This window comes from Pangasianodon hypophthalmus, chromosome 5 (assembly GCF_027358585.1).
Source record: "Pangasianodon hypophthalmus isolate fPanHyp1 chromosome 5, fPanHyp1.pri, whole genome shotgun sequence".
Lineage (NCBI taxonomy): Eukaryota > Metazoa > Chordata > Actinopteri > Siluriformes > Pangasiidae > Pangasianodon > Pangasianodon hypophthalmus.
The window spans coordinates 13669090-13695347 of record NC_069714.1 but is presented as its reverse complement, the minus strand read 5'-3'; the positions used below and the strand labels follow the sequence as shown (position 1 = coordinate 13695347).

Sequence of the window (26258 nt, the reverse complement as noted above, 5' to 3'; positions counted from 1 at the left end):
ATAAACATATTATTTGGCCATATTGTGTCTGAAATATCTCTATATTACTTTTTTATTTATAAAACTATTGTATAAAGGCAGTGTCGCACTCCCAGTCGTGTGGATATGCTGAACATCTGCACGGCTGTGGTTAGTTGTGGCCTCGTGTCTACGGTCGAATCACAGCCGCACTCTTGTTCATGGGATATTGCTTTAGTGAATTAAATGAAAGGTACACCACTGTTCATGCAGTAAAATGTTGGTGTTGTACAGAAAAAAAGTCAAATATTATTAATTACTGTACTCATATGTAATTATGCACTTGTAGTGAGTCACTGTAAACATGCCGTATTGACATCCTGCAGGATAGACAAATAGATAGTCGTGTTTATTTGTATGTCATGCACTTTTTAGACAGTCCCTTACTGACTCCTGATTAAACCCCCGGTCACCTGCGTTTCTGAAATATTACCTTCAGCGCCATTTAACGGGAGATGTTATAAATATATTCAGTTATAGTTAGTTCTCTGTTCACTCCATAATGTAAATAGACACGTTTTCATCTTTTTTTTTTGGCAGTTAGAACAGAGAACTTACATAAAATCGAGACATAGCTCCACCCACTCAGTCTTACTTACAATAAGTCACAACAGGTAGTTATGGAAATTTTTGTCTCTTTTTTTTTCAGGGAGTCAGATCATTTGGCTCAGCTACTCAATAAGAGCCGACTCCCAAACGGCTCAGTGTCATTTTGTCTCTATAACGGACAACATTTGCGTTCTTCTTTGCAGTGTCATACACGTCAAACGAACAGTTGAAAACAGCTTTTCACTGAAGTGAGAACAACCAAGAGAAGGAAAAGTAAAGCCAAGAAAAAAAAAAAAATACACACGGCTCATGTATGTGAGTCGACTCTCAGTGTTCACCTAAAAGAGCCGGTTCAATGAGCCGACTCGTTCGCGAACGACACATCACTATAACAGCGGAGAGTTAAGAAGACGGTAAGCGAACTGAAGTAATGGCTGAGCTTTATGAAAACAAACATGACCAGTTGAGTTACAGAGCATTACTTAATAATAGCACGAACATTAAGAGAGTACTCCAGTCAGAAGTACTCCAGGGTTTGCGTGAGAATGATATCTTACTGAAGCGGAGACTGAACAGTTTCCCGTCACATGATCCGCGCTACACTTGTTTGATAAGTACAGTTAGTGTGTGGGAGTAGTAGCGGTGAAGGCTAGCTACTAGGCGCGGCGCGGGGAATGTCGTTGATGCGACCGATAGCTAACGGTTTAAACTACAGAGGCGTGTGTTCCGGTTGGTTACCGTTTACATCTACAACTACACAGGTAACCATTTACTGCCTTAAAGCAACTCAATATCACGGAATTTCAGCGGGGGCTGATTAGTTTGATATCATGTGAATGTTGTAGGAAGGCTCACCACAAACCCCTCCTGTCAAGCTAAGCTCATAGAATTTGTATGTATTTTCAAATCCATCTTTGCCAGTAGTTCTTAATTTAGCTATAAATCAAAGCTATTATATTTCTTAGTGAGGTCTAGTAGTTTTTAGTCTATTTGACTGGTAGCCTCAGTTTAGGTGTTTAATACAAAACCTCAGCAGAAAAACAAGCAGGTCTATAAATAACTTGAACCTAATGTCTAATAATGTCAGTGTAAAGTTTCTGAACAGCAATCTCAAAATATTGTACACATTTAAATAAATCTATACAGAAGGATCCTTGGCTACAAAAGATCTGAGAACCATCTACACAGTGATAATACACTGACAGGGATTCACTCCATCATCGGTCAGATATTCCAGTGGAATAAATGATCAAATGTTTCTCTACTGTCCCTCATTTGTGTTATCACAGGATGAAAACACTCCACTGTCCCAGGAGATCTGGACAGTTGGATAGACCGGTGGTTCTCAGTGCATTGCCCATGGGGTGTGCCTGAAGCAAAGCCAGGGGGTCTGTGATTATTTCTGCAACAGTGGTGACAATCACATCCCATCATTATCAAAGCTATCATATTTAGTATAAATCTCTTATAGTTATTAGCTTGTTTGACTAGTCCGTTAAAAAAAAAGCAATGTAATCCAAATTACAATAACTCACAAGCAAGTAGGTCTATAAATAATGTCAACTTGGACCTAATGTTTTGTCTGTGGAAAATTTAGGAATGAAAAAAACTCTGTCTCCAAATAATAACTAAAATATTGTACATATATAAATAACTATAAGACAATTAATACGATACTTTCGATAATGTGTTGGTATTGGCTATTTAATTCTTTACAGGTATTATATAGTGCTATATAATCAAGCTGTTTTATTATTTTTTGTCACATTTAGAGACATCTCTTGGTTAAACAAGGTGTATAAATAAACCCCACTTGATTGTAGTAGTGAGGTGAGAGCCACCTATAGCCCTGGTTTAGTAACTGACAGTACAATTTAATATAGCGCTTATGGTGAACTATGATTAATGTCTTTATTATGAAATTTTGGCTAAAAGAATGTTCTTTATTAACGTGAATACACATTTCCACTTGGTTGAAACATGTATGAATGAATGCATTTATAAAACGTTTAAAGATTTACTGTTACAGAGCTATTACACAGTTCTTGAATCACATTAAATGGATTTGGGGTGGGAGGTATCATATAATCCTGTTTAATTTTAGCAACATGGTGGGTGTGTCCTTATCTGATCACATGACTGCATATCACCTGCCAATGTAACCAATTATATTATCTGTAATGAAGATTTCTCAGTACTGCCACAGCCTATTTGCACAGCATTTTTGGATGTGAACTGTAATTCTATATTTGTGTTTGGTTTTTTTTTTTCCTCATTTTTCACAAAGTGTCCATTAGCTTATTCCAGCTTATTCTTGCTTATTTATTCTCTAAAACAAATGTGTTTTTGTTTCCAGGAGTGATTGCACTTATGACATCCTCACAGGCCTAGTATGAGCGAGAAGACCGGTTCCTGTCTGTGGACTTCTGTGCCTCAGATGTCTCCTGCACCATGTAACCGCTATAAGCATGCTATTTGTGCTTACAATGGGAATATATACCTGCTCGGAGGTAGAGGGAAGCACTCATTAAAAGATTTCTGGAAATACAGTGTGGGTATGTCATCACTATTTTTGACATTGTTGTGTGTGACTGTAAGATGGATTTCATATTAGTTGGATAAAATGCTCGGTGAAATGAAATTATTTTTGTGTTATTTTAGTATGTAACAAGTGGATGGAGTTGGACTGTGATAATGACACTGCACCTGATGAATTGGAGGAACACACCATGGTGCCTCATCAGGTGATTTAAAATATTAATCAGGTATTTATTATTGTCTTAAGATGTAATGCTTTCATATAATGTAAGTGATGTAAGTTTATTCTGTCTCAGGGTGTCCTCTACGTTTTCGGAGGCTTGAGGGATTCAGCATATTCTGACTCAAAAACACCTCTCTGGTTGTTTGACACAGGTGATGCCAAATGAAAAAAAGGAAATTTCATGCATGATTTATCTAAATAATTTCTAATAAGCCATTTAAAACATGTAATAGATTATCGTTAATAAATATTTCTGTTAAAGTGGTTTTGTCAAAAGGACCCATAGAACCATGTTTTTCAGTCATATACATTTAATTATTCTTCAGATACTTACTGTCTCATACATTCTCATTTCACTCCCAATTCCTATTCTCTGCAGCTAAAGAACACTGGTTCTACATAGAAGAGCAAAGTCTACGTTCTCAGGTAAAAGATAATCATAAAGATAAAGGTGAAAGGTGAAATTGTGACATTTTCTACTATATGGAGTTATAAACACCACAGGCTTTCCTGAACTGAAATATGGTTCTCTTTTGAATGTATCTCAGTTTGGTAATGGTCTAGCATCTTAAATTCTGGTTACCCCAAAAGCAAAAAGGGAGGAAATTGCATTTAAAGAAGATAGGAAGGTAGCCAAGGCAACATTTAAAATTGAAATAAATATTTCCATGTCATTTGGGTGAAATATATTTATGGTTTCTTAAAGTTGAGGTGTATGTTATAGTACATTATAGGCAGAAAACCCCTGTTTTGGCCAGATACAAAAAATATTTTTTTCATCATTTTTTAGCTATTGCTAAAAAAACACATGTAGCAACATCCATTGGGTTTTCCCAGACCCAGTGTTCTAACACTTTAAGGCTTTTGAATGCATTAGCAAACTTCAGGTATTATAGATGAATTTGACCTGCTCTGCATCTTTTTTTTTTTTTGTAGAATGTGGCACCAGCCAACAAAAAGGGACACAGTGCTGTTGTGTTGAGATCCTCTATGTTCATTTATGGTGGATACATTGACATGCGAGGGACCTCACAGGAATTCTGGAGATTTGACATGGGTCAGTAATATTAGGTTATAAGAAGAAACATGAACATGACTTAAACTCTGAGACAAATGATTTGAGTTGCATGTGACAGTCAATATGCTTGGTCGAGTAATGATTATGAGTAATGATTTTCTTTTCCAGCCTTGTCCAAAACATTTGTCTGTGATAGTGTTGATGCTTATCAGTGAAGCATGTAAAGGCAATAAATTAATGAAATAGAAATCCGAGGCTCATAATCCTATTACACACTGTACATATAATACTGTATATAATATCTATAGTCACAATTTCTACAGCTGTATTTGTAGCCAGGTCTTGCTGTGAAAATACCACCTCCTGTCACATGATCTTAAAATCTGTTTTGGCGGAAGATAGCACAGACTCATGCCTGCACATGCCTACCATTTATTTTGGAACTTCACAAAAAAACAGACCTTTCAATCTATCATTTTGGTAATTAATTTAAAAAAAGTGTTTCCAAACATTTTGTAGTATTATTGGTTTCATAACTCAGGGACAATTTAGCACACAGACACTAAACCCGATATTTTTTTCTCAAAAGTTTAGTCATTTGTAACTGTGAAATGTGAGTCAACTGTTCTCTGTTGCGCCTTCAGCTGCAATAACGGCAGTTTCACACACAACAGATGAGATAAACACCCAGTGGACAAGATGATATTTGAATTATGATCTGAAGTATTGTAAACAGTGGATTTTAAATTCTACTACTAATTTCAATAGTAAAAAAATAATTTCCCAAAGTAGTCACATCAACCATATGCAGGTTGTGAAAGTCACTTACAGTGTTATTTACAAATAGGGTAATGTCAAATTTCTGAAAAGAGAACATCTACATAAACATTTACAATCCAGTAGTCTCAAAATCCAATGTTATATCACAGCTTATCTGTTAAATGCCTGCTTTTAGCTTTTGCAGATAATGACACTGACTGTGACCATGTGTCTCTGTGTTAGACTCCAGGTTGTGGTCCCTGTTGAATATGACACAAGTGGGTCCTGGTCCTCGGCATAGCCACTCTGCCATAACCCACCAGGACTATATGTACCTGTACGGTGGTCTGCAAGGTCTGAAGGAGCAGAGGGACCTGTGGAGATGGAGCTACCACAGCCATACTTGGACCTGCATCAGAACCTCGTGAGAAAATCATATGATCAACCCCATTGATTGCTAAAAAAATTTGTGTGTGCAAATTAGTACAACCAAAAAGCAGGTATTATATTTGAAAAAGTCAGAAGTCTTCCACTATTTGAAGACAAAATTATACCATTGACTAGGTTTTAAGAATGAGAAGGTTTATCAAGGTCATTTTATATTACCATGGCAAAGTGGTATTTAACATGTTTTCATGTTAGATATTCACTGCATGCTCACACCTCTGACCCCAACAGCTTTTAAATAGAGCCTTTGAAAAGGTTTTCATTCACATGTACCTTATAAACAAAACGTACATCTTTTATTTTGCATTCATGTTGTATTTTATATTGTCACAGTTTTTTCAATGCATATCACCCTATAATTGGCATTATACTGGCCCAGTGACTGTATGTACAGTATGAGTGGAGGTCCTAACAGGGAGTCAAAAGTGAAGCCAAAATGTCTCTGAGGCCCTCTAGTGGCTGGCTGCAGTACAAATTTTTAACACCCCCTATTCCTATGTTATTAAATGGGACCCAAGACAAACTTCTATTTTAAGTTACAGTTCCACAGATTATTTCCTGGAATAGTGTTCTGTCATTTTTACAAGTTCAGTTGACCTTGAGATCTCTGCCAGTATTTTTCCTTACAGTAAATGCGTTTTATTGGGGTTATTAGGAGCTACAGGTCTAGCGCGGACCTGAAGCTCTTGAGAATTCTGCAGCAAAGCCAAGTCTTGTTCTTCTGTAAACTGTTAAAACAGACCCTCACCAGTGAATTCTCTGCAGCTGTTCCGGTATGTTGCTCATTTTGATGTCTAAGCTAGCCTAGCAAACCAATGTGAGTAAACAAAGTGATGTATGACCTTAGCTATCACTCAGAATATCTTAGGAAGGTTAGCCACTCACTCGTTTTTAAATGAACTGCACTGACAGAATGAGCAGAGGATGTAAGAGCAGTGTCAGAGCTAGATGAAAATCATGAGAGCATTGATTTTTACCTTAAAAAAAATTGTGTTCAGTCTAAATGTTGACTACTTTTTACCAGTATATTTTCAGGTGGTACCTTACATTCACTATTTACATTGTTTTGATTAAAATGATGGTAAATGCCAGCTAGCTAGCAAATAGTTTTTTTTTCTGAAAACAATAAAATCAATATACCTGCGACTTATACAACTACAGTTTAGCATTTTATATATTAATTAATAACGCTGAGCTTAGCACTTTGAGTTAGTCGATACACCATTTTAGGTTTCACTTCAGGTAAAGAATCGTAGATGGAACATATTGTCCATCTTCTAATATAGGCGAGAGGTGGATCCACTGCCGGATTGGCCGTATCTACTGCGCATGTACTGGCTCCGAAGTCTCTACTGCGCAGACTCTGGCTCAGACACAGACTTTTTGCAAGATGATGACTCCTTTTCGACCCAAAAAAGGCTTCAAAAACACACAATGGGAGTGAATGATGCCATGTTGCTCACTCATATATACAGTAACTGTACGGGACCCACAGTTATGTGCTTGTGGGAATGAATTAGTTTCTTTAACTGGTCGAGGAGTGAACTCGTGAACCATGGCTAAACAGGTGGCAAATGAAAAAAACTCTTTTGCATATTGTCTGTGTCCCTACTTTCTGTCCCTACAGTTTATCCTTTTGCCCTTGCTAACTAGTAAATCAGGTCCTGAGTTTTATTAGATACGTAACTTCACGTGCTATTCCATGTACCACTAGTACCTTGTAGCTATGCTCATTGGTCAATTTATCAGGGTGTCATAACATATGTGTGCACTTTGTAGGTCTACAATTACTGACATTTCTAGCCCATCACTGTTAGCTAGATATTTTTGGTTGGAGAACTATTTCTAATCCAGGCAGTGACACTGACACTACCACGTCCGTCACTGCTGCTCTGAGAGTGGACCACCACCCAAATAAGGTCAGGTCAGCACTGGTCTTGCCATTTATGAATGGGGTAGAGGTGGGTTGACAACTTGTACATAGCAACAGTAGGGCTACAGACAGTAATTGTATACTTACAAAGTAACTTATGTGGTAGGTGTACCTAATATAATGATTAAAGGAACAAGGAATGTGTACTGAATAAACTGGAATATGCAATTTACATATGTATGAATATGTGCTTTCAGTTATGCATGTCAATTCATATTCAGGAGACCACCTAATTAAAAATTAAGAATATTTTGGAAAAACTATACAAAGAGAGCATGCTACACTGATACTTTTGTAACAAGTATGAGACCCTAGACACGCCCAGTATAAAATATAAACTGCCCAAAAGCCAGACGTCCGAGTGCTGAGAGTTGGCACATTACCTTTTCTTAATCTGAATTGAATTAACCTTTACTACCAGTGCTTACCAGTGCTACTTAATGATTAACGCTAGAGTTTTGTTACTTGTCAGGTAGTCAAACAGGCAAAAAATGAAGTGTGATAAAAGACACAGCATTAACTATGTCATTTCAAGAAAGTGAGCAACACATCGAAATGTAACTGGCCATTAGTTAATCCATTTAATTGGCTAATCATGTTATTGACTTTAAAAGCATCAGAAGACTACTTTTACTGTTTTTTTTTTTTTTGCCTGTTTTACCTCTCCAAAGTTTTTCCTGCCAAAGGTTTGGCAAGTTGTTTAACAAATAACTTTTTTTATGTATTGATTTTTAATACTGTATCACACCTGGTTCTGCTGGAATACACCTAAAATAACAATGGCTAGATTGCACATTTATTGCACTACTGTATTTAACATTTGATTTTCTGCCTCCCTACTTCAATGTGCAGATCAGGACCCTCTAGACTGATGGGCCACTCAGCTGTGGTGTACAAGGACAGCATGCTGCTCTTTGGTGGAGGAGAGACCCAGACTGCTCCCAGTAACTGCCTGTGGAGTCTCAATCTTACTACGCTAATGTGGGAGAGGCTGCCTTCATTGCCAGGATCCACTGCTCCGTGCCGGATTCACCATCGCTGTGTGGGTCTTGGCCCTAAATTCCAGCCCAGACCACCAAATAATGCCAGTAGTAAAGAACTTTGCATATCAAAAAACAAGGACAACACATTCAGACCTTTCAAGAACAAGTGTTTCCCTTCCAGTCCCTTAAAATGTCAGCCTGAGGAGGACATAGAGCTACAGAATCTGCATGTGGACTTGAAAAGTATTAATACATATGGGAACTGCCTCACCTTTGAAAACCATGTTGCTCAAGGGAACAGGGAAAGTGAGCACTCAGAAAATGAAACAGAGGACACTATGGAGGTCCCAATGCCTGACTTGCTCCTCATATTGGGAGGTAAACCTCTGAAAGACCAAGCTGCCATTTCTGTGTGGCAAATGACTCTGGGAGATAGCTGAGACGGGGTGAAAAGATTTATAGAAGCAAATGCTACTTTCTCAGAGAGAAAAAAAAGAACAGCCTTGATTGTCCTAAATGAGGACATACCTATCATTATTTGAACCAGCTGCTGGTACACTAGTGATATTCTGATTTATGTAGTGATTTATATAAGTATGTATGTATGTACGTGTATATATATATATGTTTACATAATTAACATGTTAATGGTTTTATGTGTTTGTATTGTATTATTAGATACCAAAGTATTTTTACATAAATGGAATATATATATTCCACCTTGCACACGCATTCTCGCACTCGTTCACAACCAGGGGCAGTTTAGCATAGCCAGTCCACTTATGGGCATGTTTTTTGGGAGATGGGAGGAAACCAGAGAACCCAGAGGAAACTCAATATGCTCTACATGTTCACCCTTACGCTCTACACATCCCACTTCCCAACCACTCTATCATGTTTTTGTGGATTTTGCTCAACATATTTCCATTGATTCCTGAATTTTTCAGACACCCTGTGGATCAAATAATTAGTTTTACTATTTTTTCTTTACAGTAGTAACAAACACCCAAGTTCAGTATGTTCACAGTGTGATGAGACCTTTCTTGATTATAGAACATCCACAGATATATGTGTGTCTTGTGCATTTTAGGCACATTTTAGACACAAGCTACCTAATTTAAACGACGTAAACTCTGGTTGAAAAGTTTGTAAGGCGTATCTTGATTATATATTAATACTTTGGTATTTAGAGCTTTGGGCAATTCACAAATACAAATGTGTTTGTATTTATTTGATGATCATGGCAGTGATTTTGACATCATACCCCAGATGTAGCAGGCACTATGAGGTCAGAAATGTTATACAGTGAGAACAAGAGATGGCGCCACAGCACCAAACCAAAACAAGTGCTTCTTGATTCACTTTTTAAAATGGCTTATATAAATAAAGATAAATGTATATCAATTTAAAAACACACTAATATGAAAAAAAAATCACAACTCACATCACATCTCAAATATTCCAAGTTCCTGAATACATTATAGGGTTTGGCCTAAACAAATTGATTGACAACGATAAACTAAAAAAAAAAAAAAAAAAAAAAAAAAGCATATATAACACCATTAATAAGAAATAGTTTACTACACTTTTGGTAAATGTTTAACACTCATATAAGGGTTATACTGTAAAAGTCAAAGAAAACTTTCCAGGAAAACAGACTGTAAGATGAGCCTAATAGAAGGGAGTTTACAGTATGACGTTTCCTCTTTCCTCAGTATTTAACCTTGGCTGGCCACCAGAGCTGCTCATCGCAGGCTGGAGTGTATGGGTCAGCCACAGCTGATGCTGCTCTCGCCTCCACACACACGCTAATCTCCTCCAGCCCACGTGGTTTCACCTATAAAAAAAAGTTTCCGCGCGAGGCGGCTTTAGTAGCTTGATTGCACAGGGGAAAGGACAGAGAGCACAACCTCGTTTCCGTCACACGCACAGGCTATGCACCCGCTACACCGTCAGGGTTTCCTGCTCTTTTATCATTCCAAGCGGCGACCTGGACGAAGAGAAGCTGCGATCCAAGACAGGACGATATTTCAGCTCGTAGTACTTTTAGTGACTGATTTGTGCAGTCGATCAGCACTCGGACTCTGATTGCACTCTTTCATGGTTCTGGGATGAATTTTGTCATGCCGTCATTAGGAGGAGGATATGACAAGCAGAAGGATGAAATGGGCTGTGTAGGGTTTGCGTGCACTGATCTAGCCTGAAGCTGGGTTTGGATGCTCGAAGTCAAGCCCATCTCTTCTGACCGGAGTCGCTCCATCCTTCACAAAAACCATGACGCACGGAGCTTTCTCTAAGACACCCACTGGAAGTCTGGACTGTCCCTAATTCAGCTCATTCTTAAGTGCGAGCTCACAATAATAACTTTTCAGTTACTTTTATGAACACTATGTTTAAATATCTCATGTGGCTGCACAGCGTCGATTTACCTGGCACGACGGACCTGTGAATGCAAAGTAAACCAGTTACCCAAGGCACCCAGTCTGTTTCCTTAAAGACGATCGCCAGTTGACGCGGTGGGGAGAAGATGAAGGCGATCGTGCGGGTGATGTGTTGTTTAATGGCTTGCGTGCTGTCAGTGCGGGGCGCCGGGAGCGACACGCACGCGCTGCCCCGGGACTCGTGCGCGTCATGCGGCCTCAGCCGTCCGAGCGTCCCAGACGCCATGGACACGGACTTTCTGGAGGCGGTGAAGAGGCACATACTGAGCAGACTGCAGATGAGGCAGAGACCTAACATCACGCACCCGATCCCGAAGGCAGCCATGGTCACGGCACTGAGGAAGCTCCACGCCGGGAAGGTGAGGGAGGACGGGAGGTTCGAGATTCCCAGCTTAGATGGCCAAGCCGCTTACAGCAACGAGGCGCAGGAGGAGACATCAGAAATCATCAGCTTTGCCGAGTCAGGTGTGTAGCAAATTCCAGCCTGTAGAACGAATCATTTTCCCTGGACTTTGACACCGTAAACACAGGAATGACAGACATCTGCAGACATGATGCAGCGTTTATTGTTGCAGTTACCAAAACACTCTTGAGCACGTGGACGTGGTGTTTTAGCTTTACTGATTTTAATATTTCAAGCAAATCAGCAGGAAAACTAATGCAGCATGATGTATCGACAAAATGTCATAGCAGATTGCAGCATATTTTGATTATGATATGTGCCATATTGCATTATTTTTTAACAATATTACATAAACTATGGTTATTCAGCACTCCTACAGAAACAGTCATATGAAATCACATACAGATTATTGTATCATAATAATAATAAATAATATATTATACAACACCATCTCATAGCATGTAGGAATAAACATGTAGTGATTGGTAACAAGACTCATTTACACATTGCAGCCTTCTGCAAGGTAAAAGCTAATAATGTGATAATGTTTATGGAATATTTTCACACCTTTCACTAATTACAGACAGAAACTGGATGATGTTATTGGATGATCACGCTGACAGCTAGCAGCATTTCTTTACAAACCCATTTCATATATCCATACATGTAGCAAATTAGGTGTATTCCGCTGTGACCAATTAGATATTTCCAATAACTGTAGATTAGATCTTTAAAAGAGCATTGGTTACAATAACTTTTTTCCTTTTGAAGGAACATCTTAACAACAAGAGTAAGAGTAAAACTTTGCAGTGGCAACACTTCTTATTAAATGAAATGTAGTTATAGATTGAAACATTGACCTGTCTATACAGATCTAGGATAAGAAAGTATTTTTTTTTTAAATAATTAATTATTATCATAGTTGATATGATGGGAACCTGACATGAATCTGAAAGGTGCCTACATTTTCTCATTCTTGATGGTTGTAGTATTAAAGATGAAGCATGATGCTTCTTAGCCTGACTCCTTATCTTCTATCCTAAATACCGGCACAGCTCAGTAAACTTGGACAACTTCTTTTCTCCACCAAGAATGAATGAAACACACTTATGACAAGTGAACAAAGGAGTACCAATTATTGGTAGGGCACTGTGCGTTCCTGTTAAACCCAATATGTCAACATTAGGAACAAAAAAAAAAAAGAAAAGAAATCACTCAGAATAATGCATGAGACATTTGAGTTGTGGTGGGGGACAGAGGCTGTAGTAGGGGGATGGTCTACTCATATCACAGTTCTGCAAAGAATGAAAGAATGCTTTTAAAATATCAAAGCAAAGCTAGGCCTCTTTGCATTTTCACCCATTATTCAGGACACCTTTGAACCTTTGAGCTGCATTGTGTCATGAAACTGGCTTTGGTCCCTGCTCTCTGGACCCCTTCTGCCTCAGGGCCAGCTGGCGCTAACCCCCAGAGTGGAGGTTGCCAGCCAGGGCATGGCTTTGGGACAAGCTCCCAAGGTATTCTGCTATGAGTGGCACACTCCTGCACTGAGCTTTCAGATGCGCTCATCCTGTGTAGTTCCCTGGATCTATATGACACCTAGGAGAGCTAAGTCCGCAAATCACTGCAGTTGCAGGCTGAAAGCTGGCCTCTTAATAGAGAACTAGGCACTTTCCTTTCTTCACTTAACATGGGGCAGTAGTTTTAGCAGTTTCAGTGATTTGTCCAGAATGTTTGCTTGCATCTCACACCCTATTCTAGGAGGTCAGAATGGAGAACCCTGCCAACATGCAGGTGAGAACAGATGCCAGCTTCTCTGTTAACTCTGTTCTGTGGTCCGTTTCAGAAGGATTTGGTGTCCCGTAGCCACGGGAGCGAAGCAAGAGATGTGTGCTTCTCATTTGTCCATAGCTATTCGGACTCGCTGAACTCTTAACATCCAGTCCAGCATGGGAAATTAAGCTTTATTATTTGACATTATCCAGCGTAGCAGTATTCAGAGGGTTTGCAACAGGACCTGCAATTTCATCATGTCAGTCATACCCCATTTGAATTGATCCCCTTGGCAAATCTTTGTTTTATTGACATTGGATACTGTTTTGGAAATTAGATTCTACAGTGTCAGTAGATTGGCAGGATGTTAGAAGCTAATCAGACAGCAGCCCATATTCTTGCACTAAGCAGTTTGTATGAAGCAATTCGAGCATGAGAGCAATCTCTAGTGAAGCATTAGAATGAGCCTGCTATGTATGTGTCCACTTATCCGTTTACTGTTTGACATTCTTTTTTTGGAATTCTTGGGGGATAGCTGGGGTACACTGGCAGCACTGGCACTCCATTGTTCTGTGCCCATGTTTGCAGTGGTGGGGCAGCATGTGGTCTGAAAGTTGTAATAAATGTAGAGGACTTTTAGCTGTGTTGATCTGTTTAGGGACAAACAGGTAGGAACAGGCTGAAACAGCTAAGAGTGTAGTAAATTCAATGGGCCACCAAGGCATCTGCTGATACCCAGCACATGCTTGAGAGTCACATGCTTGAGAGAAAGTGATGTAAACTCATCGAGTTAATTTTACAGGACACCAGAGTAATGGCTATCAAATTACTTTTACCTGGAAAAAATACCTTTTACTATTTAGAATAATAATGGAAGTTTTGCTCTCAGTTTTCTTTGCTGCTTAACATAGGATAGTCACCTTAAATGAATAGTTACGTGTTACTCAAATATTTGGCCTATTGCACCTGTATACCACCTCCTAAAATCACAGGAAACCGGAAGGTAACCGTAAAGGAATGTCACACCGAGCTCCATAAGGGAGTAAAGTGTTAATGAGAGCCGATAATCAACCATTCTTTCCTCTGCCTCCTGTAAAGTTGGCCAGACAGTGCTGATTGCCCATCTGTGGTTCAGCTCAGCTGAAACTAGGCACACCCAATCAGCATGTGGGCAATGGATCATGTGGCTACTTTCCAGACCTCACCTCCCTTCCTGCTTTCCTGTGTAGAGGAACTCTATAAATTAGTGGACACAGTTGTTCCATCATTCAAACCAGTCTGCACTGTGCATGTCATTCATTTTGAGAAGGAGCTGTTGAGGCAAGCAGTAGAGCACGTTATTGCACAGGTAACGCCGGAATATTTATAACCTGAGGGTATGCCTGCAGTTAATGAGGTAGAAAATTTCAGGGGAATTGTTTGCAAATCTATTTTACTCAAATTTTGCTACACAGCTTTTAACAGCTGACAACATGTCCCCAGGGCTTTATTTTCTGTCCCTCCTGAGCTTTAACTGTGTACCACTTTGGGACTGCCGAGAAACTGGGTTCCTGCCAGAGAGCAGAGGCAGGCAAACGAGTCTGGACAGGGCTGAGTGCACATAAAGCCACTGCTACATGGGGCCAAACAGGCTGTCAGAGAAACAAGCCATCTTCCGAGGCAAGCTGTTGACACTGACCTCAGCTAATCAGTTTGCAAACAAGGTAATTCAACCAATTCAGCACATGCCAGCCGTAAGCAGCTCTGCAACTTGAACCAAAAGATCAAATGAAATATGATTAATTATACCATCCATCACTTTGGTACTTTCAGCAATCAAGTGTTCGCTGGATGGAACGTTTCAAAAATGGAAAAGAAAAGGCCAGCATCCTGAACTGTTCCAAACACTGGCTACATGCTGAATACAATAGTATTTAGAATACTGTGCTAAGTCATGCAAATGGTTCTTATTTTTCCTGATCATCCTATTTATGCAGAGGCCACATGCTCGATACTAGGCTGTGCCATGGTTGTCCCATAATACCTCACAGAGTGCATTGTGCTGTCAGTCTCCAAGGCTCCAGGAGCTGTGGGTTTTTCACTATGCTCACTGTGAACTCAATGAACCCCCTAGGGCAGAACTCACAATCCACCCCTACTTCCCTGCATCGGCAGCCTACAATACTAGGCCAACTGGGCCCAAGCCCAGTGTTGTGCTCCTGCAGCCTCTCCTTCAATCTGTGTGATATATGAAAGGGAGAACAAAAGATCATTTGAGGAATCTGAACCTGTCAGGGTTGTCATGTGATTAAGATGGAGCAATCTACCTCAGGAATAAATAGTTATATATGGTATTTTTTTAGCACGTTCATAGAAGCTTTCAACTAAATATTAGTTAAATGTCTTTTAAAATAAAACGAGTACATGTGCTTCAATAAACTTTTTTCCCTCCATCTCCTATAGATGACCTGAGTTCAGTGAAGTCCAGCTTCTATTTTGTGATCTCCAATGAGGGCAGTCAGAACCTGTATGTGCTGCAGGCCAATCTATGGCTGTACTTCAAACTTCTGCCTGGAGGCATGGAGAAAGGTGTGCGTCGGAAGGTGACAGTGAGGGTGCACTACCAGGAGCCTGGTGGTCAGGAAAAATGGGTTGAGAAGCGCCTGGAGCTGAAGCGCAGTGGCTGGCACACATTCCCACTGTCAGAGGCAGTCAGAATGGCGTTAGGGAAAGGTGGCCGACGGCAGGACTTGGATGTGCACTGCGAGGGCTGTGAGGTAGCCAATGTGGCGCCTGTGCTGGTGGACATAGGTGATCCCTCTCACCGGCCTTTCCTGGTGGTGCGGGCACGCCAGGCTGAGGGGAAACATCGTATCCACAAGCGTGGCCTGGAGTGCGATGGAAATCATGGTGGTCTGTGCTGCAGGCAGCAGTTCTACATTGACTTTAGGCTGATAGGCTGGAATGACTGGATCATCGCACCTGCTGGCTACTTTGGCAACTATTGCGAGGGCAGCTGCCCTGCGTATATGGCAGGCGTGCCAGGCTCGGCCTCCTCATTCCACACAGCTGTGGTCAATCAGTACCGCATGCGAGGCATAAGCCCAGGCTCAGTGAACTCCTGCTGCATCCCTACCAAGCTCAGCACCATGTCCATGCTCTACTTTGACGATGAGTACAACATTGTCAAACGGGATGTTCCTAATATGATTGTGGAGGAATGCGGCTGTGCCTGAGGCTGGTTAGGGAATTGTAGACTTTGAATGTAATCAAAGGACATTACAACAGCAGTGACATATTTATGGGCCTGTACCACAGGCATATAAATACATGTTATTATATGTACACTCTAAATGCACAATCACACACCTGTGTGTGCGCATGGAGCAGTGGTTCGTCAGATATATAACAGGAGTAATACTGTTACAATCTACAAACACAAAGACAATGAAATGAGAAGGGAACAGAAATCACCAAACTTTTTTTTCTAGTTGAAAATATGATGTTGACCTTTTTACGCCAGCTGGTTAGAATGGGACATTTACCTGCGACAAGCTGGTATTGCCCACTGCTTTGAGTACTTAGCAACAACCCTTCCAATACTAGCGAAAGCACTGACATTACAACGTCCTTTACACTTCAGAACATCAGCACTTCAAATACAGTGACAAATCATTCCATAGAGGTGGAGTTTTCAATAACTATTTATAACCTCACCTTGTATGTTCCTCAAGGCATTCCCACTACCATGGCTGAAATTTTCTGCGGCATTGTTCCATGTCAAACGGGTAGGCTAAATGAAACTGCTAGTGGCCTCTTGGACAACACTGTAACAAAGTGGCTTTTCCTCACCCTGCGCATGCATAGTCTATGTGGCAGACTGCTGAACCAAGACGTGAGGTCCAACAGGTGAAGTGTGATGTTATAGCTCTTTGGCTGTGAACTTCAGTGGCTCATAAATGCTGTCAGCACCATGTGCTCTGTGGAGGCATTATTACTGACCAGCTGGCAGTACAGCACTTGCAAAAATGCTCTAAATGCACAATTTAAAGCACTTGCCTATTGAAATGCCTTCAAAAGGATTGTCAAGAGGTGCACCTACCCCGATCCTCACTCGGTCCTAGTCACATAAAGTGCCGCATAACCTATGCAATGTATAGTAATCCTGGTCCAGACCAAGTGTTCTGTTCTGCTAATCTTTAACTCTTTATCAAATACTTGAAATGTGATCTTTCGCTTTCTTTCCAAAGCGGATGATTGTTCATATGTTTGCACTGAAAAGTTGCAGAAATAATTAAAAGACAAAAAAACAAAATGCTATGGAAAAAATATTTTTGTAACAGTCAACTGAATTTTGTGAAAATTTGTGTGTACCGTATAATGGAACCAAAGAGGCCAATATTTTAGTTATTATAATATGGTGGCAAGGCTATTACAATATTTGTTTATCTTGTTTATCCTTTATAAGAAGCCTAATCACTGTGTCAGGGTGCAACATCACAGATTCCATTTCAGCTCATGATACGTTTTTATTTTGTACAGCAAACTTTTCATATTTAATTCTCTCATTTTCTATGTAATGACACTTATTTTTAGCTGTCAGTACAAAGTCAACCAGTTAAACGTCATTTCTGTACAGTTTATGTAAAAATAAAATAAGCTTTCGTAAATATTTTGTAACTTTAAAATAAATTCTTACTCTGGATTATGGTGCTTTGTGTGGAGTTGTGAAGTGGTTATTTGCAAATAATATTGGAATATTTAAGACAATTCAGTTTCTTCTTGCATTGTAAGCTATTGTAAGATGAGAAAAATGTTTAATTCCTGATGTCAAAATGAGGGAAAATTCAATCCATGAGTTTTTCTTCTCCTGGTTCTCTCATAATACATGCAGATACTGTTCCAAATATCCTTTTTCCAGTGAAGAGTTTTGGCCTGTGACTTAACTGGCTGCTTCTGACATGGCATAAATTCATTGTGTACGTGTCTGAACAAAAAGTGCTGATAGTATTTGTCATTCTCAGTGTCCTCTCAGCTGTGAGGCAAAAGGTTTTCTACTTCTCAACATGTAGCCACACGGCATGATTACATCAGAGTGGGTTCCCAACTCTATCTGTATCTGTTGCCTTTTTCTAGACCCTTAAGGCAGAGGTACGAAAACAAGCTGTTATGAAGCAACACTTTATGCAGAGCGGGCCTTCACACATACCAATGACTGGAGTGTTTCTGAAGAATGAGACGGCACTGCAAAACAAGTCTTCCAAAACATGTCCAAAACCCAAGGACATGATGGGATAATTGCTTGAAATTTAGCTATCCTACATCTGACAACTGAACAAATGTTGTGTGAAATAACATGTTTAACATGTTTGGAGGAGACATCTTAATCACGACAAGAAAAAAAGGGGAGATGAGTCAGCACTGGTACTACTACTAGATGGTGGCGATATTTGAAGGTGTGTGTGTGTGTGTGTGTGTGTGTGTGCGTGCTCACGTGTGTGTGTGTGCACGTGTGTGTGTGCACGTGTGTGTGCACATGTGTGTGCATGTGTATGAGGTTGTGTGTGCCAGTAAGAGAGAAAGAGAAAGAGTGATCACATAGAGACTGAGCTGTCTCATCATGTAGTGCAGAGTTAGTGTCGGCATGGCTGTTGGAATGTTAATGACACTATAGTTATGCCCCCTGGCTACCTTGTGAAGCCACACACACACACACACACACACACACACTCGTTCACTGTAACCAGGGAATTATGAATTGAAGTTAGAAGGACTTTTTGAGCATTTTTTTTTTAAGAACTGTAATGAGCAGAAAGCTCCTTAATCCAATAATTCTCAGCAGCAACATACTCCTACACACATGCTCACACAATAATAGTGTGAAATTTAAATCTATAGTTTTTTTTTTCTCACTTGCTCACACATTTCAAGAACTTTGCTCTCAAATAAACATTTACTTGTAAGCAAAACCAAACACTGGGTCCAAAACCATCAATGCTCTCCTCACAATGAAATATTAGACAATCGACAAAAATAGAATAAAATGTTAATAAAGAAAGGTTATAATGGTTTAAGTTTATAGGATGAACCTTGGCATGCATGGAATAAATTTTTATCTGCCTTTTCTTCATAATAAATAATAATCCATTATTTAATTATAATTTTCCAGGCCTCTTTACATTTTGTTGTCTATGATTAACAAATTTTTGCATTTTATAATTTAGTATTTCCAAAATATAGCAATACAATAACTTAGGCCAATCATGTTTCAGTTATTAAAAAATGTGTGCCAGTGTGCTCACAGTATTCAATAACTGAAATGAGCTCTAAGGGCAGACTTTCAGCTTTAATTTGACACTGGGTTTCTTCCCTGGTGATGCTCTGCCAAACCTTTACTGCAGCTGTCTCCAGTTTCTGTTTGTTCTTGGGGCATTTTACCTTCGGCAAGTGAAGTGTATGCACAACTGGATTCAGGTCAAGTGATTGGCAGAACATTCCACATCTTTGCCTATAAAAAGGTCTTGGATTGCTTTTGAATTATTCTTCTGATCATTGTCCATCTTCACTGTGAAGCGCCATCTAGTGAGTTTGGAAGCATTTGGCTGAATCTAAACAGATAATACAGCCTTTTCCACTTCAGAATTCATCCTGCTGATTTTGTCAGCAGTCACATCTTCAATAAATACAAGGGAACCAATTCTACTGGCAGCCATACATGCCCACAGCATAATATGAGGTGGCATGCTTCGAATCATGAGCAGTTCCTTCCCTTCTCCATACTCTTCTCTTCCCATCGTTCCGGTACAAGTTGATCTTGTCTCATCTGTCCATAGGATGTTGTTCCAGAACTGTACAGGCTTTTTTTTTTCTTTTTTTAAGATGTTTGTGGCCAACTCTCATCTGGTCTTCCTGTTTTTGAGGTTTAACAATGGTTTATGCCTTGTGGTAAAACCTCTGTATTTACTCTGGTGAAGTTTTCTCTTGATTTTGACTTTGACAAAGATATGCCTACCTCCTGGAGGGTGGTCTTGGTCTAGCCAACTGTTGTGAAGGGTTTTTTCTTCAACAAGGAAAGAATTCTTATGCCATCTACCTCAGTTGTTTTCTGTGGTCTCCTGGGCCTTTTGATGTTCCTGAGCTCACCATTGCATTCTTCATTTTAAAGAATATACTAAATAGTTGATTTGGCCACATCTAATGTTTTTGCTATCTCTCCATTGGGTTTGTTTTGACTAGCAGTGACAGCCCTTTGGACTTCATATTGAGAGTTAACAGCAACAGATTCCAAAATGCAAAGGAAACACGTGAAATCAACTCTAGATCTTTTATCTGCTTACTTGTAAGTGAAATAATTAGGGAATAACACACACATGGCAATGGAACAACTGTCCAGCTAATTTTTCAATTACTTTTGTTCCCTTAAAAAGGGGTGGAAATAAAACATGCTGTAATTCCTACACTATTCACCCAATTTGGATGTAAATACCCTCATATTAAAGCTGAAAGTCTGTACTTTCATTATTATCATTTTATAATTCATTATTTAATTTCAACTTTGATATACTTTAGTAGGCATACAATAACTTTGTCAATGTCCAAATAATTATTGACCTGACAGTATTTTTGGCTAAATAGTCATCACGCTGAAACCCTGAAAAATCTTGGAGTTGACACTACCTAAAAAAGTATAAAATGATCTAGAAAGGAAGAACTAAAACATTTCCAGGTGTGTTTCCAAAACTATTATCCCAAGATCATTTTAAAAGGTTGAGCAAATATCTCACTCTGTATAACAGTTAAAGTAATCTAAACAATGCAATGTGCTTACGAACAACTCCCTGATTAGAGCTAGAGATCTGTTAAAAGACCTAAAAGATTATCGAGTATTTTGCAAACAATACAGCACATTCACAAACTAGCATAGTTGTAGTTGGTGCTTCTAAAATTTTTTAAAGATAACATTCCCACTGTTCTCAGGATCATAAAAAAGATTAAAGGTGATTGCAAAGACCACCAGTGGCTTGACCAAACCATTTTAGATGATACAAGAGGCTCACATGTTGCCACAAAAGATTTTTGTATTAGACTCTGGAATATCCATTACTTGGTCATTTTCTACTTAGTGCAATTCTAATGAACATTCAGCAATACAAGCCACTTTAGACAGATTTGTTTGACTTAACTTGACCAGCCTTACCATTTGGTTTCTGTTAGGAATCTTTGCTGAGAGGTCAACAGGATTCAAATCACCAAGGCCAAAGGAAAATGACCCTTGGATTATTAACAGCCCTGCTAGCCCTATAACATACAAGGCGTCTCTCACCATCATAAATCTATGAAAATTATAATAGCCTGAATGACATGTCTAAAGAAAGTCTCAGAGACCTATAAGTTTTCCTTGGCCAATGAGAAAATAACCAAAAATTTGTGGTTCTCACTCCTCTGCTCCCTAAACCTTCACCCCATAATGCCCCCCAGCACACACCCTCCCTTTGTGGTGACCTCTTGACTCCTAGACCACTAGAGTATACTGAGGGCCACAAAGACTCCATTTGTGTCCCACTTCACCTAGTGCAGGCCAGGGCCCAGGGATCGACAGAGGCCACTTCCATAGGGAATCACTGAGGGAGTTGCTGCTCTGAAAGAACTGATAGTGTGCCATGAAAGGGCGACTGATTTGTTGCAACTGAAAGCCTACAGTTAGTCCCCCACCTTCTGTCATCCCAGACATAGTCTATATCCTCTGTGTCCTGTCAATATATACAACTGGCCATCTTGTTGTGGTTGGACTTAGCCTGGCAAGTGGTTTGGTGAAGCAAGACAGCGTCATGGCAGCACTCTGAATGATAAGACTAGTAAACTGAAACTCTGGTGAGTAATGTGTAGTGTGTTCACTGGAGGTAAATGTAGAAGAGGATAAACAGCTGGCCTTTTGTTTGCCAGGCAGAGTTTCTACTCACATTCATGTGACGTGGTGCATGCAGAGACTGAAACCACTGACGGAGTCAGTGACAATGACAAGGGTGAATGAAGCAGCCCTTCTGCTCTGGACTCAAGTTCACTGACAAAGCCTGTTGTCTCTCTGATTTTCCAGGACCAAGAAAGAACCGAGGAAATAGGAGCTTATGAGTTAGCAGTGTATCCGTATGTGTGTAGGTGGGGAAATTCCATTCAAGGGGATTTCAGGTGTGGTTGCAGATTCACCTTAGAGCACATTAAAGAATGCCATCAGCATGTATGTGTGCTTCATCAGAGCTGACTGGAGTCTCATTATTTTGCAGGTGCCTCATTGTTCTTATTGTTCTGTCACTGAGGGGCTTTCTGATTTGACAAAAACAGAGATGCTGATGGGAGGGGGTAGAGAATGTCTCAAGAAGCTGCTGACTGCATCAAAGAGGACAGAAATGACTTCTTTGTTGTTAGAAAAGACATGTAATAGTACAAAGCAAAGGAAAGACTAAAAGAACTTAGGATGACACACCCCCTGATTAAAAGGACCCCATATACAATGGCACTTAGAAAAAGTCAACCTGATCACATGGTTAGAAAAGGTTGTCATGTTCTTTAACACTGAGAGAGAGGCTGCATTAGTCAGGCAGATGTCACCAAATAAGTAGGCTGTAGGCCTACACACACAGAGAGAGAGAGAGAGAGAGAGAGAGAGAGATCTTTTAACAGTTATTGAAATGTATTGATTTTACTATCAAACATGTCTCAGGATAATGTCAGATTGTCATTGTCAATGTCAGTCTCATGGGTGAGTTCCAGATATTCTAATGTCTATCTCTTATAAAGGCCTGAGTTGTGAATAATAGATGGCACAGAATATAACCCTTGAAACGTATGCCCTCAATACCCTGCCCTAGCTTAACAGTGGTGGTGATGGTGAGGGGTGGACATACCTAACATACGAAAAATTGAATGGCCACGCCAAGAGATGCTTTACACCTTTAATACCTTACACTAGGGAGGAGCATCCATGTAACCTCTATAAAGCTACATAAACTGAATTTAAATTGAGGAAACGTCAGTCTTTATTTTGACAGTGGCATAAAAGTTGAGAACCCCGAAAGGTTTCAGCCAACATTGCTGAGTGCCAGGAAGAAAGGGTCTGGGCCATAGAATTTTGTTTGTGTCTAGTAGAAGGTTTAGGGACATAGATATAATATATAGCCAATATATAGTGTTGATCTAACACGTGATGGTCCACACATACAGTACATTCAAATGTTTTAATAGGCAGTACCAAACCCAATCCTGAAGAGTTTAAGAATAGGGCAGTTGTCAGACTCCAGGCTTTCCCCTCATCTAACCCTACTGCCAGAGGGTAAAACATGAGTCAAAGTCTGCGGTTATCACTTCATTCAAATGAATTTTACAAGGCAGGGAGTCAAGGAGGGGATGAAAGCCACAAAGAGTGTGTAATTCTCTGATGATGCCCTGGCTGTGATAAGTTTTTCCATAGTCAAAGGCAGACTTCATACAGTGCTATGAAGAACTGGAAATGATCTACCACTGACTGAATGCAGACAACAAAAGACTCTGTTATATCAGAGAGCCCATTGTGTGTGTGATTTGAAGTCCTATAAATACTTTGATTGTTGACATTTTCAGGTGCATACTGAACATTCCTGAGGGCTGGGCCAGGTATCACAGCATAGAGAACAGTTTAAGAGGAGTGAATTAAGGCAGGAATACCCTGAGGATTAGCAATAAAGCAAAGCAAAGAGAAACTCAGATACTATATATAAGGAATCAATTGTCTGCTGGAGGTTTGCTTGTTAATAAAATTTAATGTGCAAAATCAAAGTCATGTCTTTGTTTACCTGGAGCATTCTTCTTGTTTTTAAAAAGACACTCCCTGAATATCCAGAAATCCAGAAACTCCTTATGAACTACTTATGGTGGGAAAGAATCCCTAGTTTCTTCCGCTGGAATCCGCTTCATTCATTAATGAAGAGGTGGCATTCCTGTGAACCAATATGTTTATCTATCACTCTACTGTAACCAAAGCTCTAAACTGCTGCCAAGCCTCACTCCCAGTTGGGAATTACAAACCACAAGTCAAAGATTAATGCCATATTTTTCAATAATCATTATGACATAGCCAGTCGCCCAAATAAGGTACTTCCTGGGTGTGAGTTGCTAAGCTGAGAATGACTGAGGTAATGGCAGTGGATTCCACTTCACTTACCTAATGTTCTATGGGCAGGAAATAAAGTCTAAGTTATATCAGCTACTTCCTGATGTTGACCACATCTGTATTAGTTGAGGTAAGGGCAAGTGGTCATGCTGTTGAGTACCGTGCCAGAGGCAAGATTAGATTTGGGAGTGGAGGGAAATGTATGCATACTGAGGGCTATGAGGAGAGATAGGCAGCCCTTTACCTCTGGGTGTGTCAATGCTAAGGCCTTGGGAGCGGCTGGTGCTTTTAGGATAAGCATTCATGAGTCATAGATACTCTCATAGAACTCTGAAACAGAGGAGCCTCCAAACAGAGGTGGGACCACTGTAATGTGGTGGACTATCATGTGAAATCCAGATGTGCTGGGTACATGATGAAATTATGTCTTTAGGGTGGAGTAGGGATGTTAGGATTAGACATTGTCTTTGGAAAGCATGACTAGGTTCATTAATTTGAGGTGATTACTACTATGGGCTTTAGAAAATTCAGCCTGTGTTTATGACCAGATAAGTTAGAGCAATTCTGTTTCCTTTTTTCTACTGATGCTGCTTTATATCTTTTATTGTAATGCCTTCAGGTGAAAACAAGATGTTCTCATTTCAAGGCTTGTCCAGACTTGGAGATGATGAGAGACCTTCATGCTTTTTGCTTGTCAGGGACAGTGGGCTGTAGAATGAATAAGTCTGATTGAACAAGGGTGGGTGGACATGCCGATAGAGATAAGGGACAAATGGAGATCTCCACAAAGATTCATCGGTCATTGTGCATTTCCTCACCTCACTCCTCTTTTTACAGACTGTCTGAGAGCAGATCTGACCAGGAGAGAATAGATGAGAATACTGCTGTGGATGCATGCCCCATAAGATAAGGCAGTGTGGATACATATGGTAGGTTTTTATCCTGATTGTGAGTTTTTTGTGTTAAAAACTTTTCATAAATGCCTACCCAGAACAAACAAGTATTTACCTGGGTGTGCAGTGGGGAGGTAGAGTCATTAAGAAGCTTACACTAACCCATGGTGGAACTGTAAAATTCTTTTACCTTCTTATGCAGATTTGAATAGCTACTTATATGTATATATGCCTTATGGAGGTCTCATCAAAGAGCTGTATTAGTTGAAACTCTCTGCAAAGTACATTAAATGAAGGCTGAATAAGAAGCACTGCAGGAGGAAAGGTGTTTGGAATGGAGAGAGGAGTGAAGGAAAATGCAGGGGTGAACAATTTTTCAGAGTTTCTACATATCTCTGTGTTACTGATACTGAAAAGATTGTGTGTGTGTAGTGCAGTAGGAGGTATTAGAAAGCTTCTTACAGCAACGAGGCGTGTTGCATCACTGTGAAGTGCAATATTTTTAAACATGCATACCAAATGAATACTTTTGTTTTGCAAATGTCAGGAGGAAGTAGGGTTTCTTTTCCTTCTCTGGTTGGTCTTTCGGGCAACTGCAAATATAAAATATATGGCCTGGACACAATATGTGCTTGTCCCAGGCACCTGGGCTACTGATTTGCCCACCAGAAATGGTGCTACAGTGTGCACATCTAACTTTACATTTAGAAAAAATATCCCAGGAATTCCAGTAATTCATGATTGGTGAAATCATGTTCACTTACTGCCATAAGCTTGGGGTTTGTTCAATCAAATAATAATGAAAACGTTTTACTTTCTTTATGTGCAGTCACGCATAATGCAAAAATACTTTGCAGAGATAACACTAAAGCCATTGTGACAAGTATCTATTTGTATCTGTCCCCATTCAAGACTTGAATCAATAGTAGCAGCAGCAGCTTGTGTTGACACAAACCAGGCAAGGGCCCAGATCTCAGAGAGTCAAATCAACAAACATTGGTGAGGCCCTGCACAGTTGATGGTGGACAGAGGACCTCCTTTGTGCTTGTGACTCTCTGCATGCACAGCACTATGTTCTTCTCCCAACCAGTTACTTCAGAGACTAAAAGTAACTCTTATACTCAAACCCTGTCTGAACATAATTTTCATCATTCTAAG

The 26258-nt window shown here is 39.9% G+C and overlaps 2 protein-coding genes across 5 annotated transcripts; both read left to right on the top strand.

Moving 5' to 3' along the window:
• Nucleotides 1-856: 856 nt before the first annotated feature.
• si:dkey-3d4.3 (uncharacterized) lies at nt 857-9873 on the top strand. Of its 4 annotated transcripts, none has more exons than XM_026946891.3 (8): nt 857-980; nt 2924-3122; nt 3229-3311; nt 3402-3480; nt 3708-3754; nt 4265-4385; nt 5349-5529; nt 8338-9873. In XM_026946891.3, exons 2-8 carry the CDS (start codon nt 2960-2962, stop codon nt 8906-8908), a joined length of 1245 nt encoding a protein of 414 aa, XP_026802692.3. In that variant the 5' UTR covers nt 857-980; nt 2924-2959; the 3' UTR covers nt 8909-9873. The 4 variants fall into 4 exon arrangements, with proteins under 4 accessions (XP_026802692.3, XP_034160199.2, XP_026802683.3 ...); XM_034304308.2 differs by having other exon boundaries at nt 957-1029; XM_026946882.3 differs by lacking the exon at nt 857-980 and adding an exon at nt 987-1328 and having other exon boundaries at nt 8338-9871.
• Nucleotides 9874-10223: 350 nt separating this feature from the next.
• inhbb (inhibin subunit beta B) lies at nt 10224-17769 on the top strand. The gene is made up of 2 exons (XM_026946245.2): nt 10224-11374; nt 15528-17769. The coding sequence occupies exons 1-2, from the start codon at nt 10996-10998 to the stop codon at nt 16298-16300; spliced, it is 1152 nt and encodes a 383-aa protein (XP_026802046.1). The 5' UTR covers nt 10224-10995; the 3' UTR covers nt 16301-17769.
• Nucleotides 17770-26258: the final 8489 nt, after the last annotated feature.

Bases quoted from the DNA above. Each gene is read 5' to 3' on its own strand.
- inhbb (XM_026946245.2), top strand. From the start codon at position 10,996: ATGAAGGCGATCGTGCGGGTGATGTGTTGTTTAATGGCTTGCGTGCTG. The intron at 11,375-15,527 runs GTGTGTAGCAAA...CATCTCCTATAG, and splicing joins CATCAGCTTTGCCGAGTCAG to ATGACCTGAGTTCAGTGAAG.
- si:dkey-3d4.3 (XM_026946891.3), top strand. From the start codon at position 2,960: ATGAGCGAGAAGACCGGTTCCTGTCTGTGGACTTCTGTGCCTCAGATG. The intron at 3,312-3,401 runs GTGATTTAAAAT...ATTCTGTCTCAG, and splicing joins ACACCATGGTGCCTCATCAG to GGTGTCCTCTACGTTTTCGG. The intron at 3,755-4,264 runs GTAAAAGATAAT...TTTTTTTTGTAG, and splicing joins AGCAAAGTCTACGTTCTCAG to AATGTGGCACCAGCCAACAA.